The following is a 22,427-nucleotide window of genomic DNA, read 5'->3' on the forward strand; positions in this document are numbered from 1 at the left end:
TATTTGTGGTGCGGCGCTCGATAGCTTGTGGTTTTTGGAGCTGCTGTATTATTCCAGTATTAGGCATCTAGTCTTTCACCATTATGTTATAAGAGACTTCCTTGGCTTAAAATATCAGATAACTTAAATGGTATACACATTATTACCCTCCTTGTATTTTTCAAGGTTCTATTACAATAGAGTTACACTGCGGAGCTTTGATAATCTATTGTATTTTCTAATATTGCTTCATTTAAAGGATTTAACACATCAAAGTCCGTCCAGGTATTTAGGAGTAATACTGCTTATGTATAAAACTTTGATCAGAGCTGAAGATGACAAGTTTTAAGACCCAATATTCACAATGAGGCTGAACATGATCTTTAGAGTTGGAGTTGTCCTGTCGAGTTATCCTCATCTCTGTTTGAGGCTACATTAGCCACTACTAGAAGCTCCATTGTATTTTACTCGCAGATCAGCCTGGTGACTTGCGGCAGAGAAAATTAGTTTGCCCAAGCGACCGAACCAATCAGCCTTGGTTTTGAGGCAGCTAAAAACGTGACGCAACAAGAAGGGAAGGAGAAGGAAACAACATGGTGGCTTCCGCGGATGAGATTTGCGCAGTTAACGAGCAACCCACTCGCTAACGCTTTCTTGTCTTGGATCTTTCTGTTGCAATATGGACTGGGCACCTGATATTGTGCCTTTTATCCATAAATTTGCGTTACACAAATGGCAAATCCCATTTACCGACTTGTTGTTTACTTTCTCAGTTTGGCCCAGACGCTGTTAGCACGTCATAAGCTTCGTTGATCTGATTGGTTGATTTGGCCCATATGTTTGTGATAGACGGATGGTTTATCCAATCAGCAACCAATATTGTCACCCCTTCCCAAGAGATCTCCAGACCAGAGGTCCCAGATGGATATGCTGAGCAAATGCAAATCAATCCATCTGGCGGAGTCAGGTTACACTACTAACACACCACATGCAAATCTGTGACCAAACTACCGGCGGTTTGCATTGTGGGTAATGTAGATGTCGCGTTTTCACAAGGAAGAAGAATGCGTAGAATAAAAAAGATGATATCCCTGATTCAGCAACATTGATTCAGCTTGAACTGTCAACGTGAGGCTGACTACATTACAAAAGTGTATTGCTTAACTGGTGGAGCGCTCTTTTAAGTGAAATTGTTCTGCATATGCCATCATTTTTAAACCAGTTTGCCAACTTTGCTAATTTTAACTGTTTCTACCCATTCATATTAGGAAGGATTATCAATGTGGAATATTAGGATCCTTATGAAGCAATAATAAATTAATAAAAATCATCAATTTTAATAATTGTTTGATCTTTCAATCAAGTAAAAGAAGTAAAGAAATCTTCACACATACCATTTGAACTTTCATTTCCATGTATATCATGAATGGAATATCTTTTGGTTTTGGACTGTGGGTCAGACAAAAAGAGATTTGAAGTCACGTCAGGCTCTGGGAAATTGTCTGTTGAATTGACTGTTTTCTGACATCTCTTATTAATGCTTATTGGTAAAAGTTATTGTAAAATTAATCAATAATGAAAGCCATTACATTTTATTTTTAACCTGTTAACCTGTTCATCTGTTCATCTGTGGCCTGTCTGCCCACATCCATGCCGATTCTTCCGCCTGTCTATTTGTTAGCTTGACGGTCCACTGTGTCACAGTGCTACTAATGGCCATTGCTGAGCCAGCCACTTTCTAAATGACACCCTCCTCCGCTCAATACAGCTGCCCTGCAGTTACGCACTACCTCTCCCCCTTTTTTTCTCCTCCCTCCAGTCTCCACCACTTCCTCTCATGCAGGGCATAGGGGCTTCCATCCCAGCAGTTTCTTGTCAATTTTCCCTCAATACTTTCCACTCAACATGCCTCTTGATGAAAGAACCTTCTCTTGTCTGACAGACACACACTTTCATACATCACATATCACCGGCTGAATGACTGACAGTGTACGACTCTTCTCCCCGCTGTTAGCAGCGCCTCACCAACAGGATGATTCCTTCATTCATCATTCATTCCTCTGTCTACCTTTTAAAAAATCTTTTTCTCCCTCTTCACACCACATCCCTTCCTCTCCCTTTAATCATCTTTATCTGGTTGTATGTGTGTGCGTTTGTGTGTCAGCAGCAGAGGGTGGCGTAGCACGTTTCCTCTTATTGTAAGACAGAGCTTCACGAAAGACATATGGAAGCCAAATTGAGTTTGGCCTTCGTTTGACTACAGAAACCCTGCCAGACTAAATCCTGGATCAAAACACACTCATGATCACTCTCATTCTCCACACATATCAGCTCTCCAACCTCTGCATACCCAAGGTGCCACTTGTATTAATTGTAGTTCAACTGACTGTATTCATTCTCAGAGGAAAAACAGTAGCATTCGTTATGTTCATCTTGTCTCTCCTCTGTCCTTTTCTGTCCTTGGACGACACACACTCACAAACTTCACCCTCAAAGTTCATTGGCTAGTCAGCCGGGGGTTCCAGCATCCTAAAAGATGGTGGTGGCAACATTTTGGCACTGGCAGCTCATAACTGGATTGCTGTAATTATTCATTGGGAGAGTGATGCCTTCCAGGGGCTGAAGATTGATTAGGTTTGATATGTGACTTAGTGTAATCTGTCTTTGACCACGGCTCCTGTCCAAATTGGCAGGAATAATAAAAAGAGAGGAAGTTATTTTTAAAGAGAGAGCAAGTGAGTAAATGAAGATGGAGGTTGGTGGACAAAGGGAAGAGAGAAAGATTGAGGCATATCCTGTGTCATGTCACACGTGGCGCCCTTTGCCATACATAAACCTGCAAACAACAACAGCAGCAGGTTAACCATTTTGTTTACAAGCTAAATAAAACCATTTCAACCTTAAAATACAGCACCTCTTATTGTCAGCATTATTGTGTACTTAGTTCATTGTGTTAGTTTTCCAAGCACATGTGGGGTATTTTTTTTTCTCATGCCTTGCTTGTTTTGTCAGCCAGACCAACGCGATCCTCAGTTGTCTCATTTTCCACGACTAAAGTGTGTCTTCAGTTAATCCTCCAGTGTAAGCATGGCAGAACTTAAAAGGCTCTGATTAGGCTGTTGTGTCCCACAGGTTGGCTAGATATAAACTCGTGACACACTCACAGTGCCCATACATACCCAGGAGACCTCTCTATGTGTTAATTAAAGGAGTCTCAACTGCAATTAGCAAGCTTTACAATGAGCATACCCACAAATAGACACCTACATGCACACACGTACACACACGCACACTGAAACAGATACATCCATACTGAGAGTACATTCATGGGCCCACAAACACTCTTTACAGTTGCTTAAGTATCACTGTGCCATTGCATTTAAATGTTAGGTCAACAATACCAGACTATCTGAGTTGTCTGTTGGTGGATATATTAGTCTGGTGTACACTGTCCCTTTATAATACTGTATATTCTTGTGGGAAGACATAAAATCACCCACTCCTCAAAGAATAGTTTCACCCATATTAGAAAAAAAAATGTCTGAGTTGATGTTGAAATGTGATAGGTTTTTTTTTTCAAGCAAAAATACCATTCAATAATCACTGTGAACTATTCAGCTCTTCTGTTCCTTCTGTTTGTACAGTAGCATCTAGCCCATCTCAGACGCTGTGGCAAATGCTTGTGCGGGAAAGAGCTGAACTGAGCATTGCACGCATGTTTTACTTCCGCTGTTTTGTATCCTGTTTGTGCATGGAAGGACTATTCCACTTGAAGAGTGAACCTGGTACAGAGAAGCTCAGTTGCATAATCCTGCTGCAACTACCACACACTAAGAACTGGTTGTGCTCTTCTCCCCGTTGGACCTAAACATAGAGCCTGGGTCCATGGTGGCCGAATGGCTCATCTTCCTCGCTCCTTATGTACCAAATTAGGCTAGAGCTGTCCCAGTGTGCCTCAGCCTTGTCTACAGGAAATCAGGGCCAGGTGGAACTTAAGTGAATGAAGCCCCACTTTGGCACATTCTAGCTGGGGAGATGGTGGCAAGAGCAAGGCCCCCCTGGAGCTTGTCAGAAGTTGATAAAGGACACACATGCACAGGTGCAAATACCTACTTGCTGATATTCGCACAGGGGCACAGACTCACGGTGGATAGGTGATGTCAACTGTGTGGCAACGCTGCTTAGCCACTCCACTCCCATGTTTACTTATTTATTGGCAGCGATGGCTGTGATGACAAGGCCACTCACTCTCAGAAAGCCTCCCAGGCTCCATGACGTCCCTTCAAGCGGTAGCGTAAAAATTTAAGAGCCCCGGGCCTGGTTTGATGATTTTGACGTGAATTAGCGTGTAGTCGAGTTGTCGGGTGCATTCAGGGGGCTAACTGTTCTAATGCGCTTACCCGCTTGCCTTTTGAGTATGTCTGTGCGTCTCAAAGCGAAGCTGAGTGTCACTTAATAATTTAGTCGTTGGTTTCGTCCCCCTCGCCATCCATCCATCCATTCACAGCCCTTTATGTCTTGCCTCTGGGAATGCTGCGGCCATTCCTGGGCCTCTCAGGGAGTGATAGAACGAGCAGAGACAGGTGACAGAATCCGGTGTGGTGATGTGTAAGGACAAAGTGAGAAAGACTGACTGCAGAAGAAAGAGAGGCAGACGGCAGAGTGAACAGAAAAGCTCAGAAACAAGCAAGAATTAAAGGAGCATGAGGTGATTTATGAGTGACGATAATGAACAGCCGCCACTTTCTTGAATCTCCATTTTTACAATGCAGGTTCATTACACAGAACTTCACGTCCGTTCTGTCATTAAATCTGTCTTACGTGTCTTATGTATTAAAACAATGCAACACAGACACGCAAGATGGAACATACGCCCATGCCTTACACACACAAACACACACACAGCTGGGTCTCTGGCCTCTGTGCATGCCAGATGTAGACATTTTTTTCTCGCTCTCTCCCTCTCTCTCTTTCTCTTTCTCTCTCTCTCATCACTGTTTTCAAACTAATAGGTTCTTGTTCTCCGTGGAAGTGGTTCTAAGGCGAGAGCGGGAACTCAAAGCCGGCACGCCAAACCTGTGGCTACGGCTGTAATAATCAAACAATGTAACTTGGCCACGTGTAAGAATGCGTGTTAATACACAAGAGCTTTCAACAAAGTCTCTCAATGCCAGTGGCCTCCTATATACTTTAATATGACTTGATGTTCACTTAACCCCCCCTCTTCCTTGTAATTGAAACCTGATGGTGGAATAATAATCGTTTCTACATATTTTTTCCTGCTTTCTGCATTCACTAAGCTCATTTTGCCTGGGCTGTTGGATAGCATTCAATTACAAGAGCTTTGGAGGAGGGGAGGGTATTGCGATGGGCATTGCACTTACAACCTCGTCGTGGGCTCACTGAAAAGAGAGAAGCTAAAATGACTTTTTAAATGTGGCATTTGTTTGGTAAATGTAGAACTTTGAAAAATAAAAAATAAATCAGTTTTGAAGCTGCCGCTTGAAAAAAATATGAACGGAAGAAGGATGTGCTGGGAGTGAGAAACGTTTTTAGTGATTAAAATTTTCTTTCCTTGCAAGTGAAGTCCCAAACCAAAACTTTGTTGCTTGTTTGCTGAGTGGTTTCACTACCACATGATGATTTGTGTGACATTTATTTGGAAGTTTTGTTTGGCCTCTGAGGGACAAAAGTGTTTGTGTGTTTGTCGTGTTGTTAGCGGTTATGCTCCTTGTCATGCGTATGCCATAAATAAAAGACTCCCCTGGCTAATGTAACCCACATGTTTTTAGTTTTTTTTTGTTCCTACCTCCCTCCCAGCACAGCATTTGCTCTCGGGGAGGATTCAGATGGTACACTCGCCTCTCAACTTTTGTGAGATCATTGAATTTTTATTTTTCGTATATCAAAAGCAGTTGTAGACTTCCCTGTTAGTCACAAAAGCTAACGTGTGATTCCCATTATTTCACTACCTCACCACTTAGCAGATGCACAGCTGGTAACTGATGATGACCTCCCTCTGGACATTTGGACAGTCATAACCAGACATAAATGTAGGCCAATAAATCCCTGTTTGGTTGGATTTTTGTCTCAATTTGACATAAATTTGCCATTTCACATGCCGTATCGGACCAAATTTAAGCTTATCTTGACCATAAGATGACTCCCCTCTTTACAACATCTGTTTTTGGAAAAAGATAGTTGGGAATGTTTCCTCAATATACTATTAGGAAAAGAGAGTCCTCATCCTTGAAGCTTTTTCTCTCATAAAAGTGAGGTGTGAAAAAGACAAAACAAAACTCCAAAATCTGTGTAGCTGGTTTGTCAGTCTCATAGTCTTTGAAGTGGCCACAACTATTTGCTCTGGCTATTATTTTTTTCAGTCTTTTGTTTAATGCATTCTGTAACACCAGTCATTCTTGGCAGCTTGACAGATGATTCATTCTTTAGTTTTTAATTCAACAGAAATGTATTTCCTACGTGGCAACACAACACGTCATGCAAATCAACAAAACCTTTTCTCCTTAAAGCAATAGCAAATATGTTTTGATGGAAATGTAAAGCCAACTGATTTACATGGTTTTCTATTACCTTTATGTGGAAATATTGTTAAAGACAAAACCACTGACACTGAATTTACCAGTAAAATGTTCATTGACAACACATTTTATTGGTGTTCCGCCAAAATATCTGGTCCTTCATTACAATGTTTGTGTACAATGTGTACAATTTATCGACTATCACACTACTAGCTTTCTTCATGGTGATGTTTGGGCACTGCCAGCACTTACGGAGAGATCATGTCTTGTTTCAATACAGAAAGCATGTAACCGAAAAACATGTAATCGAACATCTTCAGCATATCCTCATACGATGGTTTCTTATATCTTCTGTCTGTTAGCCTATGAATTTCCAGAAACATAATCAGTGTGCCTGCGCCTTGAGGCAACTAAATTACTTGGTCAGGTTTAGGAAAAGATCTGGGTTTGGTTTAAAATAAGTACATTTGTTACATAATTTATGTACAGGTGTTAGTTAAGTGCGTAAGTAAAAATAATTCAAAATTGACTTTTGCTTTCACTCAGCACACAGAGCCTATTCGTGCAACCTTACTATGGAATTTGTCACTTCCTACGTAACGTAGCCTTACTTTAGAGGCCGCCCTGCATGTCCTGGTTTCTGATTAAGTGGGTTATATACAAATTAAATAGTGCATTGGCTTTTGTAGGTATATGTATGAACAGTGAATAAGAACAGCATGGTCCTTAACGTGTTAAGTGTTTTGTTTAGCTTACACCTAACCCCAGCCAGGATGCAAACTCTAGAGTCATGAGTCAAAGTCATGGGCTCTGCATGCTCACCAATGACCCTGACCGCTTCCCTGCGACCCTGGTGAAGCACATTAATATAGTAGGTCACTGCTGCAAAAAGGACAAATTTTGTAATACTATAGGTGAGAGGTTTGGCCATCAGGAACTCCCATAGGTTAAACCAGGCTCTAAAACTCTAAAAGACACATAAAGGACTTGACAAAAATGTGTTAGCCTAGCAACATTTAGGCTACAGACAACCCATAAATTGCAGTAATCTCTATAGGAGCCAGTGACTCCAGCATTCAAAAAAACCCTGATGTTGGGAATCCAACCACCAACATTTTCAAATGTAATTTCCACTAAAGAATATAGTCTGCTTATTGGGCCACTACAGTAATTTAATCATACTTACTGTAATCCCTGTCAGTATTTTGTCCGACCCCAACAATCAGCAAGCCCTATGAAGGTCACTGTTAAAACCACTGACATTACACTCTCTTTTATTGGCCTCAGCAAGAGGAGAAAGTGTTTCAAGGTGTCAAAGGGAGCAGAAAGCTTAAAGAGGTGAAGATGAATTAGTGAGGTCAGAAGGGAAAAGAATCTGAGGTCCATGAGAGAGGAAGAGTAAAAACAGGATAATGAGAGACGAGGAGATGGGAAGTTAGCAAAGAGAAGAGCAGGACTTTGTCAAACTCTCAGTGCTGGGTTCGGTGGATATTGGGTTGGTGGTGGTTGGGGGGTGGGGGTGGGGTACAATGGGGCGCTGGCAGGGTTGCCACAGCAGCGTTCCGGATGGGCAGGCGGTCTCCTCTCAGGGGGTGAGGGGGGACGTGGGGCTGTCAGGGAGCCTGGCAGGTAGAGACACAACGCCCTGTGACTGGGGGGGAACACGGGTCAGTGAGAGAGGACGGGAGCGAGGGGATTGTGGCAGCGGAGGGGTGAGGTGAAGGCCTGTCTGATGAGGTGAGAAGAGAGAGAGTAGAAGGGGAGGGAGCCATGAGGGAAGTAAATGAGGGTGGAGGAGGAGGAGAGCTAGAGATGATTAGAAGAGAATTATCCAAGTGTGAGTGTGGATGACTGCAGAGTTAGACGAGGAAAGAAGAGGGAGAAAAAGCAGAGGGATGAGCTTAGGGTGCCCCAATATACACGTCTGCCAGCCCAGTCAATAGACAAGAGATGGAGCAGGAAGAACAGCACACGATCCTACAAAGCAGCTATCAAGGATGCTACAGACTACATCAGATTGTAAACCATTCCAATATTAATTTTCTCTTCTATGATATTTTCTTGCATGTTTGAGATCTTCTGCTCAAGTCCTGGTGGGATCAAAGACTCGAGTTACAGAACTCTTCTACAACTTTTCTACCATTCTCGTGTAGTTGAGTAAAACTCAATAACTTTTACCTCCTATTGATTCAAAACCCATTCAAAAAAAACTGTTGACTTTCTTGCAGGATAAATTGAGAACCTACTTTATTCAGTTAAACACTTAGTTAATCAATTGTCAAAACAATTTTTCAAGCAAAAACAACAAGTACTCACTGTTTCCAGCTTCTCAAAGGTGATATTTGCTGACCGTGATGATTGCTAACAGTACATTGAATGTCTTTGGGTTTTGAACTTTTAGTGGGAAAAAACAAACCATTTTTCCAATAATTGAGAAAATTGCATTCAGTTGCATCCATCCATCCATCTTTGACTGTTTGTCCGTAACGGGGTTGCGGGAGTTGCAGCCCTAGTGATATCCCTAGAAGATATACTTTATGTATGAAACTATGCAGTATATTTTGGGGTCCTGTTGAGAGATCCTGTTACGTTTTTGTGATAATAACCTATTAAGATAGACATGTGAGAGAGAGAGCGTGTGTGTGTGTGTGTGTGTGTTTGTGTGCGTGTGTAGTGGGTTGAAAGAAGAGTGCAGAAAAGGTAAAGCAAGGGAGTCTGACAGGTTGCTGTAGAATTTGCTGTAATTTGGTGAGAAGAACAACGGTCTGGTCAGCTCTGTGCCTGCAGGGGTCAAAGGTGTATGTGTGTGTGCGTGCGTGCATGTGTGTTTTTGTTGGCAGTGATAAAATACTAGTTTTGTTTCCTGACCTCAGGAGTAGAGTCTTCTTTTCTTGGAAAAACAAAACTAGCGCATGGAGCACTTTATACATAGCATATGTCATTAGGTCATGAATTGCCAAATAGGCATTAGCAGATTTTGCTCTCAGACATTAACCTTTGCTTATCACAAATACAGATATGAATCGTAAATAACTCATAAGACTTGAAGGAAACGCTCCACTGAGGGTTTTTTTTTTCCTCTTGAATTTTCACAAAGGTGCACTTATTAGTGAAGGGCAGATTGCAGTGATCAGTGACACAGACAATCATGTGCCTCTCTAACGTTTCTCTCAGACCTTTCGGTGCCCTCGACTGTGTCTCTCTATGTCTTTCTCCCTGTCTCTCTCTGCCGTCATCACAAGTGGAGGGCTGTTCCTGTCTGTGTCATATGATGTCTTGTGGCCCCTTAGTGATAGCAGAACAGTGACAGTTCTATCCCTGTGCCATCAGATCGACACACCATTCCTTGTCACATGCACCGTTTGAGAGTGTGTGAGCATCCTTATATGACCATAAATCAGGTCACCCACAGTACAAGCCCTCAGCAATGTGCTTATGTCTCTTGTATACTGTACAAAGGCTGCACTCACTCTTTTAGAAAAGCCATTTTCCACCAAAGCCGTCAACAAATTCCAAATTCCAAAACATATTTTAAAAATACAGACATTTGGATATGAAAATGTAATCGATTCGATTGTGAAAGGGCGAGGCAGAGGGCCCGCTGTAACCAGCCAACGTGCAGGACTACGGTCAATCCAGCCGACATCTCTGCAGTCACGTCAACCAATGCTACAACTTTAGTGCACTCTTAAACTATATTCAATTGCTTAAAGTGAATTTAACTGAGTAGGCTTATCTGAGCACGGACACCAGCCAGCACGACCGCAGTCCAGTGGACGGGCGGCTGATTGGCTTGCTAATTCCACCATGCTTTCATGCTTCACTGGTTATAGAAACAAGCTGATAAGTTGTCATTCATCTGATGATAAATAGCAAAGCACTTTCCTGCACTGTGACAAGAGTGTGTGGCTGAAGCATTAGGGTGGTAAATGTTACTCATTTAGCGACTGGCTAGCTAGAGAGAGTTGGTCTAGGGTCTTATTTCTTTATTGTGCAATGTGAAAGTATGTAGACCTTTTAAAAAAGAAATAAAGGCGTGTTTATTTTGAAATAACTATACCCATACAAGCGACATAATGTGCAAAAATAAATATTTGAATTCATATTCAAAACTACAGTGTATGTGTTTTTTCAGAAGGAAAGGTTGAACACTGCTGGCCATTTTTGACAGCCAATAAGCCCACCAATGCTAGACCATGATTATTATTGTTATGATCAGTTTATGTTTGACCTCAAATGGAAAAAAAATCCCAGAGTTTTTAATTTGAAAAAAAAGTTTGGATTACAAAACAGTGAACGCTAGATGTTTCGTACTTATACAGTAGCAACCTGAAGTGAACCAGTGTTCTCTTGCTGTGTTCGAGAAGCATCCTCTTTAGCAAAGAGACTCTCATGGACCTTTCTCTACTGGCTTTAATGATTTGTTTCTGCGGCACATAATCACCATCACTGCACAAATTATGTTGTTTCACTTTCCTGCCTCTCTGCCCTCTGCTACTGTCCTTCATTTTGCCCTTGTTTTAGTGTGTAAAAGGCCAATTTGAGTTGGGTTTACACAGTTGTGATTTCATTCCAGGAAAAATTGCCCCCAACCCCTCTAACAAAGGACAACAAAATAATAAAGAAGACAAGCACCTTAATTATGACATTTTGATGACCTCTGCATATGTTCAGTGCTCTATGTTGTTTGCTTTTCCCACTTTGCATAGAAAATTGAAAGTAAGGAAATGTCTTCTTAAGATTTAAGAGTGTAGAAAAGTGAATGGTTCTCTTGAGATGGGTCTAACAACCCAGTGCTGTCGCACTCAATTGGACCCATTAGATATCAATGTTTCAGAAACATACAGGCAGTGCTAAGAGGTTTGATGGGTATAATTATGAAATAATGTTTTTTATTATTGAAAAACCTATGTGTAGCTTCCCAAAGGAAGGAAAGTGCAATATTTTAAGTTTAAATTTTCTACTCTCTTTACCTTTTATGCTCTAAAGACTTAAGTAATATTTGACATAAAATCATCTTTATAAATTATTTGTCTGTACTTTACTAACTATAACTTGTACACTAACTTTGGGCATTCACACCAATCAAACTGTACAGACAAATTATTATCATATTTTACATTTACTGAAGGCAATGCATTGGACAGGACCAAAGGAGGGAAGGGAGGAACTTATCAAAAACTCATTAAAACAAATGTGTAATTACTAAACCCGTTTCCCTGAATGCTAGATGAAAAATGTTCCACCCTCACAAAGAGTGGTGGTCATTTCAGATGATCTTCAGGGACTGAAACATTTAAAAAAGCATTAAAATGTCTTAAAAAAGAACCGATATGTAAGCCTGGGATGTATCGAGCATTGCAGACAGGGCTCCTGATCATGGATCATGCTGCATGTTTGCTGTGCATTATGCTGCATTATTTTTTACAGACATTTGACACTTGTTTGGCCCTTATTTAAAGGATTTGTTGATCTTTTTCCCCCCTGTTTTGTCTTGTGAGTATTTGGAATTAAATAGCTATCTCTTATAACATTTCTATTCTCTACAAAGGCATGGACAAATGACATATCCCATTAGCATTTCATGGATGAGGGGGTGTCTTATACATTTGAGGAACATACTCGTACAATTCTGATTCTGGAAATTGACGCTTTGCTCTGTTACTCTTCAATCTTGACAATCCCCTTCTGACTGCTGGGATTGTAGGACTGTACCCCAGACTGAGTGCGCGAGTCGCTGGGGGATAAGGATGCTAGGGCAGAGCTTTAACCTCATGCACGCACTTGTATTGATCCATACAAGCCTCAGTGAGTGTTGCTACAGAGTGGGCTGCAGTCTGTCATGCAGGGCTCCCCCTGTCACTGGTCAGTGGCAGCTAAGGAGGACTACAACACATCACACAGCAGTATCCAACCCACACCCATCAGTCTCTGGGGCAAACACACTGCCACCAACCCTGACCTCCCCTCCAGCCTCATCCAACATCCCTTACTCCCCCCACCCTCTTTTTTCTTCCCGTCTTTCTCTACCTCACTTTTCCTCTAATGAGTTGCAACACTGATAACGAGCCTGATGATCTTCCATTGATTCGGCTATCACTTGCTTGTCTGGTAATTGATCCGTAGCTGAGCCTCTAGTTAATTATATGGGCTTCGACATGGACCCCTGCCCCGGGGGGAATTCTCAAGTCCTACACAATAATAGTTTTAATAAAGGAGCCAGTGAATCTCCTGCATCCTTTTTTTCCTACCATCTTCCTGCTTCCCAGCATTTATCATGTTTCTATTTCCTTCTTCCTCACACTGTTTTCCACTTGAATTTCTCCATCTTCATATTTTTGCTTCTGTGTCTTTCGTTTCCCCCCTGCCATCACGGTCATTACCATCAGCAGAGGGAAAGGGGAAGGAAAGGGAAGGGAAGAAAAAGTGGCAGAGTGAGCAATATTGGCAGAGTCCACTCCTCCCTCCCACAAATAACAGCCATTAACCAGCCAGGTCAGAAGCTGAGCCACCAGGTTGACTTGAAACACTGAGTGCCACTCGAAAAAACCCACAGACTTGCACATTTACAGACAAGAGGGAGGAAGCGAGAGAGGGAGAGAGGGAGAGAGGGAGAAAGAAAGAGAGGCATGAGCTGGGGAGCAAAAAGGAACCTCGGCTGCTAAATTGTCACTTAATATAATTAGCCAAAGCTACATGCATTACCTTTTCAATAAGTTGTTAAGAGCTGAGCGTGCCGTCCATGGACAGGAGGTGACACATTATGCCTTTTACGACAAGGCTGCTTGTGGCATCTGACATGCACAGGCCACTATACACAAAAGATAAATGAAGAAACTAATAGAAAGGAAGGGAGGGGGAAGTAGTAAAAGAAAGACACAGGGAGGTAAAAAGACCCAGAAGTGGAAAAAAACTTGCAAAGGAAAAAGATGTAGGCAGGGGGGGGAGAAAGTAGTGAATATGTAAATTGAGCTTGAGACAAAAGACACAATTGCGCATTTTCAAAGTGGTAAGACACTCACTGTACACTTTTCTCTCTGCTAGCAGAAATCCTTTGGACATAACAAGGACCGAGGTGATAATCTCAGCAAAGGTTAACAGTATACTGCCATTATTACAACGTACAAAAGGCTTTTAACAGACAACCAAGCACCTGTCTGCAGCAATTTACCACAAAATTTGAAGTGACTTTATATTTCAGAAGCCATTTAATGTAACTACTGAGAGACGTTCTCTCTCTGTCCCTCTCTCTTTTTGTTCCTTGGGTGGTGGAAAGATCACAGTGACATCTCCCTCTTGCTGCGGACTGAGGCACCTGGTCTGTCATTTCTCTAATGATGGTGGGGTGAAAAGACTGGGGTGGAGAAGACGAGCTGGGTGATTTAAAGGGAAGAGGAGAAGGAAAGGGGGGGATGTCTTCATTGTTTGAGACATGTCCTATGCTGTGTCAAAGGAAGAATAGATCTCCTTCCTCTTTTTTTGGGCTGTATCCTCCTGTGTGTCTTTTTCTCTGTCTGCCTCCCTTTACTCCTCCATCCCTCATTTTATTCCCTTACCTTTGCTGCTGTGGGGAACAATTTGGCTAAAATGGAACCTCTTCCTCATTTTTTTCTTAATTAAAATCTGAGAGCCTCCACGGGGGGGTGTTCCTCTATGTGTGTATGTGTGTGTGTGTGTTTTTGTGTGTGTGAGAGAGAGAGAGAGAGAGAGAGTGTGTGTGTGTGTTCATATGCTGGTGGCAGATTGCCTGCGTTCCATTAGTCTTTCATTAGAATGGGAGAAAATCAAACAAAGGCACCAGATTTTTTTTCTTTTTGAGATTTAACAAGTCTATTGATATTTTTGCTTGTTTATTATTATTTTTTATTTCTGTCCTACAAATAGAGCCATTGTTATACTGCATTTAAACCTTTTCAAACAAAGAAACAAATACTTGTTAATAATCTGCAACGATGATGCTTTCCTTCAAGAGGTATTCTTTACAAGGTAAAGAGCTCTTTAGCTAAGCACCGCACGTGTGTTTGTGTGGCGGGATGGCCCCTCAGGGGAACTAAGTTGGCCGCTCGCAGCGCAAATGGTAATAAGGCATGGGGACAACCACTCCCCCTACCTTCTCCTGCTCTGCGATGGCGCTTGCCCCCACCTTCCTCCCCTTAGCAGAGGAGGGGTGTGTGTATGTGTGTGTGAGGAAGCGTGCAGCACGATGTCATTGAGCATCTTAGAGTGGAGAGGCACAGTTGACTCAGTTGAGCCTGCACCGGCCCGACACACACAGACACACACACACACACGCTCGCTTGCTCTCTCACATGCTCACTCGCTCTCTCGCACACATACACATACACACAGGCTCAGGCACTCAATTCCTCAGCGGCTGCAGCGGAGTACAGAGGAGTCTGAGAGAGAGAGAGAAACAGGGAAAGAAGAAAAGAGAGAGGACAGGCGGCACGGCACGGACGTCGAGAGAGGGACACCATCTCAGAGAGAGAGAGTAAGGGAGAGAGAAAGAGAGAGAGAGAGGAGCGGGAGGCAGGGAGAGCTGGATAGCTGGTGGCTCACTTCCACACCTCATCTTCACTTTGCTGGGACAGGCACAGAATTGATGGTAAGAGACATCCATGCATTTTATTGGCTCAGCTGATTACTTTATAAGACGCTTTTCATGGGACTTTTTTTGTCTTTAGATTTTTTTTGTTTAGGGTTTTTTTTTTTTTTTTTACAGTTTTGAACAGATTTTTTATGAAAATGTTTATTTATGTTTCACATTTGGTTGTTTGTTAGCTTTTTGTGGTTAACAATATAGTAGGAATTCTATAATTGTACTTACCTACCACATTAGAAAGAAAAAAATTCAATTACATAGTTTACACAGAAAACATAGACCTGTTTTTATCCCTATGTGTGCATGTGTTCAGTGTTAAGTGTGCAGATGGCAGTTTGTTCAACTTTTTCTTTCCTACTTTTTTGAAATGTCTTCAATTTTAGAGCACTTTATGTATGAATGTGTGCATGCAGGTAAACATGTGTTTCGTTGTGTGTGTTTGCATGAAGTGTGTTTGTGTTCAGTCCATTTCCAAGTACAAAATGACAGACCGGATTACAGCAAAAAACTGAGGCCACGGGCAAAATCATGCACCCCTCGTTGCTAATTCCCTATACCCCCGTCTTTTTATCCTTTTACTCCATTCTTGCTCACCTTCTCATCAGCCCCTTTCCTCACCTCCATCCTTCTCTTCATCCTTCCTCACCTCAAGTCATCTCGCCCTGTCCAAGACGAGGCCCCTGAGGAAATTCCTCTTTTCTCTCTCTCTTCTTGAGAATTAACTCCACACACACTCCTCCGCCACCAGACCTGCCAAGAAACCTCACACACACATCTACTCTCTCAACTCCCCTCTCACCGTTATCCTCCTCGGGAAGCAGGACCAGCACGAGAGGAAAAAAACTCGACCCCAAAAGAACCCACCTTCACTGACTTTTTTTCTCTTCTCTCCTCCTTCACACTCCCACATCCCTCTTGCCCTCCCTCTCTGTCTTTCCCTCTCTCTCTGTCTAAGTCCAAGGAGGCAGAGTTGGATGTGAGAGGCAGTGAGTGTGACACAGTCCCACAAGAGCCCAGCACAGACCCGGAGCCGCCCAGGCCACCTACAGCTAAGGCTAACGGACCCACCGGCACCGCTGGCGTTTACACGAGCATCCCCTCCAGTAGCCACAGTAGCACCACCAGCAGCAGCAGAAGTGGTCTGGGTGGCATTAGCATCGTTAGCAGCAGCGCTGAGGGAGCAGGCGAAAGCTCCATGCAGTTCAGCACCAGACCGCCTAGTGCTGAGCAGCCGGGCTTCATGGGGACATGGCAGCAGCAGAGCACTGACAGCAACCTCCTCTACAGAATGTCCCAGCAGGTACGTCAGCTCATGCTCATCCTCTCCATCACCGCCTCTTCTCTCTCGCCACATTTCCAGCCTATATTCAAGGACAAAAACTTTTACATTTTTTCCCTTTGCGTATGTTTAGATGTTTGCTGTTGTGACTCTTTCTACCTCTTTGTTTGTGTGAAAAAACAGTGTTTGTGTGTGTGTCAGTAGGTGTGTGTAAGAGGGTAGGGAGGTGGATGTGGGCAACGTTTTGTCTCTGATATTTGAAATTAAGAACCCCTTTTCCCCCCACTTTTGGAATATATCAACTTTGATGTTGTGAGTCTTTATGTTGTTGTTCTACACACACCATACCTGAAAGTGGTTTCATTCATGTAGCCTGTGTGTGTGTGTGTGTTCCTTTTAATTTACCTAATTCAATGCACACATCATTTGCTGAACCCATAAAATAACTAATAATAGGATATTTTGTGTGTTTGCAAAAAATACACATTTTAATGAAACGTTGTGTACAATATCGGAGAACTCATTTATTTCACCATTTGATGGATTATCCCTTGTCCGGATTCGTTACACACATGCTTAAGTCTCCGTAATTGGTCTATGAGCGGTGTGGAGTTTAAAAGCAAGCAATAGCAGTGTTTTGGTAACCTCAGTGCCGATAAAGACTCGGGAAGGGGCTCCCCTCTGGGACCGACTAATTGACTTCATGTGGCCGAGGCAGGAAGCCCCTCGCGCGGCTACAGAACAGCAGAGGGGCCGTGAATGAACACAGGCACGCCTGGAAAAGTAATGATGATAACGGATATTCTGCTGCGGCTGATTAAAGTCCACATCTCCCCCTGATATGTCTAGTCTGTTATCCTGGATGTCACACTGTTTTAGCACTAGCTTTTTAATTTTTTTTTTTTTTTACAAATATATATATTTTGATGGAGCCCCCAAGTTAGAGTAGGAGTTATTTTTAAAGGACTCGGGATTTTGTGGTTTCGTGGGATAAATGTCAGAAAAGGAGTGGGAAGAGAAGTGAGAGTTTTTTGTCCGTGTGTGTTTGTGTGTGTGAGTGAGTGTGTGCGTCCGTTCGCGCGCACGTGTGTGAGGGGGAGACCGTAAAGATAAAGCATGGTTGTTAGGTTGCAGTTAATCATAGTGGGACCTGCAGGCTGTCCGTACCATGCACACGCTGTTACACACTCAGGACACGGCGGCTCTTGCGCAACAGCCGCGGCTCTGTGTTGTTTAGGATGAAAAACTTATTCTGTCATCTTGGTATTTACAGCCGGTATAGTTTCTGTTTTGTTTTGTTTTTCAAATCCCAGTGGTGTCATCGTGAAGGTGAAGCTGATGTGTTAATAACTAAAACAACCACATGTAACTTACAGAATAGCACATTTTTTAAAAGCATGTTTTCCTGATACTGTTTCTTAATGAAACCAGTATCTACAATTCACTCACCTAATCTCTACCAAAGATTAAATTTGTCAATGCCATCATTGAACTTTTTACTCAACGTCATTTATATATACCCTATATACTGTACTGTATGTATACAGTATATTTTACAAGCCATTGTCCTTAGTTTTTTCTAAAGAAACGCGCATGCAAAGTATTGATGAGTGCATCGGAAGAGCCGGGTGTAAACAGAGAGGAGAGCGCTCCTCTTCTCTCCTCCTGTCCCGGAGTGAAGCAGGTGGATGGGCCCCTGCGCTCATCATCTGCTGGGACCCCACGTTTGCATCCCCAATCCTTTTTACAAATGCGCACCGTTGTTTCAATATAATCAGCTTAGGGACTCGGTGTTATTTATCCTTCCTCGCACCACTTAGAAGACATCTTCCCATGTTTAGTAGGCATGACATAAATTCTCCGAAGGAAGCCTGTTCCTTGACGGACTCGCCTTCTTGGAATCTAACCGATAATGACTTTGTGTTTGCCGAGGCTGGAGCACCCTGGGGTGTTGGGGGAGAGAAATACGTTATGGGCTTTCAAAATCTCCCTTAAAGATCAACTAGGTGACACGAGGGATGCTGTATTTTAGGCCAAATTATATTTCCATCTGATCGATAGAGACGCAAAACAGCTGTGCGCAGTGCGTTAGGGGAAGATGAGGCTGTGGTGAGGAGCAGGGCATCACCAAGAACCAAACATTTGGCAATACTTTGGACATTGCTTGTAAAACACGCACACACACACACACACACACACACACACACACACACACACACACACACACACACACACACACACACACACACACACACACACACACACACACACACACACACACACACACACACACACACGGCGACACTTTCGAAAAACATCATGAATGCAGACATTTTCCTCTGTAAACAAGGTCATGGTTTACAGCAGGTGTTCGATCATCTCGGTGCATAAACATCAGGGACCGGTGAAAGTAAAGACAGCAAAGATCTGAATTATGAAATTACAAAACAGGAGATCTGAAGATTTTTTTCTCCTCTTCGCGATGTTTTAGAACACTATCACGCCTAACAAGCATGAGCAAAGAGCGTAAAGTACAATACTTGTGCAAAATGCAATGACAGTTAGAGAACGAATGTCACCTCAGAATTTATTGATCTTTGTTTTGATTGATTCCTTCATTCAAGACATTTTAATGCATTTTATATTTCGGCTGCAATTGTGAATTACTCAGAATAAATAAATAAAAAGTATTTCCATATTCACTTGGATGTTTTCAAGAAAATGAAACAAGAATATTTGCCTAGAGGTGATGCTGTCGCACAGTGGAGAAATAGATGAAAAATACAGGTGAAATAAATCCTTTTTATTATGTTTTATTACGTTTGGGGGCGGTAATGTTGTATATTGATAACCAATCTGCATACAATCACTTTTTATTATTGCGTGTTTCTCTATGAAGTAACGAAATTAACAACGTAGAAGATTATGCAAGCGAGTCATTTGCACCTTTCATAACAGGCCTTAATAGGCTTTGAATCTTTGAAGAAACTTTTTTTTTTCTTAGCCACATAGCGGGAGATTCACGAGCTTCATAATCCACGCGAGTGTCAACAGGAAACAACACGAACAGCATGCAATTTAAATGAAATCAATGAAATGGATTCGATAAATACTGCCTATTTTCTCGGCTTCCTAATGTTCAGGAATCGGTGCACATTTTACAAAAAAAAAAAAAAGCAAGAGGGAACTTTCATAATTGTTTTTATGGGGGGAAAAGACAAACATTAATTAGGAGTTGAATTATTTCCCAGGCATTACGGAGAGGTGATATTTGGAGCCTTAATTGACCCGCTGCTGTACATGCGTGGCGATGAATATCGACCCTTGCAAGTTAAAAAGCCCCGGAGTTAAGTGATACTGCGAGCTTAATTGGTTCATCAGGGATAATTCCTCCACAATACAGCAGCCGTAGGCCGCGTCCCTTGTATTTATTTATTCGTCTTCTCCGCTTCAAGTCGGGAGGAACGTGGGAACAACTCAGGAGATCAGAAAAGCTCGTGAAAAATGTGCTTTAACCTCCATCTGAGGATCTGCTGCTGCCACCCAGGCTTACAGCAGAGCCCGGAGGAGAGAAAGAGAGAGAGAGAGAGAGAGAAACAGAAATCATGGTACGTCTTCAATATAAAACTATCTCTAAAATAGCCTTTTCCTTTTCTTTTTACAAGGGTGCTGTAGCGCGGTTTCCTTTGAAGGGCGACAGGTCGACTATGGGCCGAGACCTTGAAGAGGTACAGTGGCATTGCAGCCTGCTTCTGTTCTGTCTGCTCTTTGGACTGCCTGCTCCATCTCACACGGAGACCCTTAGATATCCACATATCCATACTAGACTGTATCATGTGGAAATAGGAATTAGAAATATGTGCCGAATTTTAGATCATAATAGGGACGTTTTTGAATTCTTTAAAATTCACTTTATCCTTTAAAAGAAATATACAAAATGCTTCTTTTAATGTGAAATCAAATCCTGACCCACAAGCCTGCATTCTTTTCTTTTCCCTCACATCATGCATTTGCAAATTTAGGATTCTGCAAAACTTTATTAAACTTAAACCAAAAAGCTGTAAAGAATTGTAATGAAAGCAACATTGATATACGGTATATATATATCTATATTATGAGTTGTGTTAATTTTTTTCCCCGCCTTTGTATATAGAGAGAAAAACTGTGCGGTGATACATTTAAAATGCCTGTTTTTGACAAACTATCAAATTGTGAAACAGTGTACAGGCATTTTTGCATTGATTATAATATAAATATAATTATATATAAATATGTTAGCTTTATAAAATATTTATATAATATAAAAAAAAAATACTTACCCTAAATTTTTAAAGTCTGGCTTAATTTTTTTCCCTTTCCGTCCTTCTTTTATATTTTCTTGTGTTTTCATGTCCTGTGTCATGTTTTTAACTTTTTGATTGGATCAGTTTTATAATCACACGGGTTGATTTATTTCGTTAATGCAGTGCAGCCTTTTCAGTCCTGTCTGTGTGTGTTAAACCTCTGAGCTCTCAGGACATGATGACAGACGTATTAGTGGAATAACATGCTCTGCTTTGTTTTGTCTGACTGAAGAAATGAGGTTGATATTATCCTCTTCAGTGCAGATCACAAAACGCGCTAATCTGCCTATTAACACACTGATACACTTACAGTGCTGAGTGTGCTCATGTGTGTGCGCGTTGTTTTACACAGTGGGGCACAGGCGTGTTGCAAGTTGCATATGTGGTGCATATGCAGTACTTCTTGCCATTTTGTGGGACTGAGAGGCAGTGATTTGATGCATATGTGTAGAATTATCCACAGTCAGTGAACGTGTGTGTGTGTCGTTACACTCCACTGTTATTATTTCCATGTCTGTCTTTGATGGGTCGTTGCACACAGAGCATATGGATGCCTATACGTACACGTATCTGGTGTCATGTGTGTGTGCTCTGACACTGAAGCTTACATACTGTATGTGTATGTGTGCGTTAAGACGTTTGTGTCTGTGCTTTTGCCATTTATTTTTCTGAGTGGGTGGCTAAATACTCACATGCCAGTTGTGTGTGCATGTGTGTGTGTGTGTGTGTGTGTGTGTGTGTGTGTGTGTGTGTGTGTGTGTGTGTGCATGTGTGCGTGCGTGCGTGAGAGAGAGAGAGAGAGAGAGAGAGTGTGTGCAGTTATGTTGGTGTGTGTCCTCTCCTTCTTAGTGTGTGTGTGTGTGTGTGTGTGTGTGTGTGTGTGTGTGTGTGTGTGTGTGTGTGTGTGTGTGTGTGTGTGTGTGTGTGTGTTTCTGCGAGTTGGCTCTGGCTCCATGTGTGTGTGGGTGCGAGGTGAAGTGTCTCTTGGCTGGCCTTGGCTGGAGAGCTGGAGGAGAGCAGAGGTGAAAGAGGAGATTTGCAGAAAAGACACGCACCACTTCCCCCATTACTACTTTTTCTTTTTCTTCTTCTTCTTCTTCTTCTTCTACTACGTCTCTGTCCCTCACTGCCTCTTCTTCTCTCACTCGCTTTTCCTTCCTCTTCTTATTCCCCACACCTCGTCGCTCTCTCTCTCTCTCTCTCGACTATCTTTCCTACCTTAAAATCTATCCCCACCACTAGTGCTTTTATTCTGCAGCTTCTGTCTTTATAGAAAGGACTCCTGAGAGTCGAACCTGCGTAACAAAGGGCCGATTAGGGGCGTTAGGATTACTGCTTATAATAAGACACAAGCACACAAGTGTCAGAAGGAGCACAATGCTTCTTCAATTAGAGGAAGTGACCGGGTGTGCCTCTCTATCAGCCAGATTGAAGAAAGTTTAAAGCTGCTTCTTCACCAGAACAGATCCCACCTATAGCACCTGTCCCTCACTGTAAAGTTATGGTTGGCTCTTCTGTTAAATGCAATCATTGCAAGGCCACTGGCATTTTTAGAGGGTCCTAATAACAAGCAGTGCTGAGAAAGACCACTGGGGTATCAGTCAGCGGGCATCTCTCTCTGTCTTTGTGCATATGCAACAATGATGATGTGAGTGTTTCCTGAAGGCAGCATTATTTCTGCAAGA

At 42.3% G+C, this 22,427-nt stretch overlaps 1 protein-coding gene across 2 annotated transcripts in view; it reads left to right on the forward strand.

Annotated features, from left to right (window-relative positions):
• The window catches only part of bnc2 (basonuclin zinc finger protein 2), a 165,624-nt gene that overhangs the window by 52,441 nt on the left and 90,756 nt on the right, over positions 1-22,427 (forward strand). The window contains exons 1-2 of one of the 2 annotated variants that reach the window (XM_083928266.1): positions 15,044-15,123; positions 16,076-16,420. In XM_083928266.1, coding sequence (XP_083784392.1) covers positions 15,121-15,123; positions 16,076-16,420 — 348 coding nt within the window. In that variant the 5' untranslated portion in view covers positions 15,044-15,120. Of the gene's footprint in view, positions 1-15,043; positions 15,124-16,075; positions 16,421-22,427 lie in introns of those variants that run through there. The other variant, XM_083928265.1, reaches the window with a different exon arrangement.

This window comes from Echiichthys vipera (assembly GCF_963691815.1).
Source record: "Echiichthys vipera genome assembly, chromosome: 2".
NCBI classification, from domain to species: Eukaryota; Metazoa; Chordata; class Actinopteri; order Perciformes; family Trachinidae; genus Echiichthys; species Echiichthys vipera.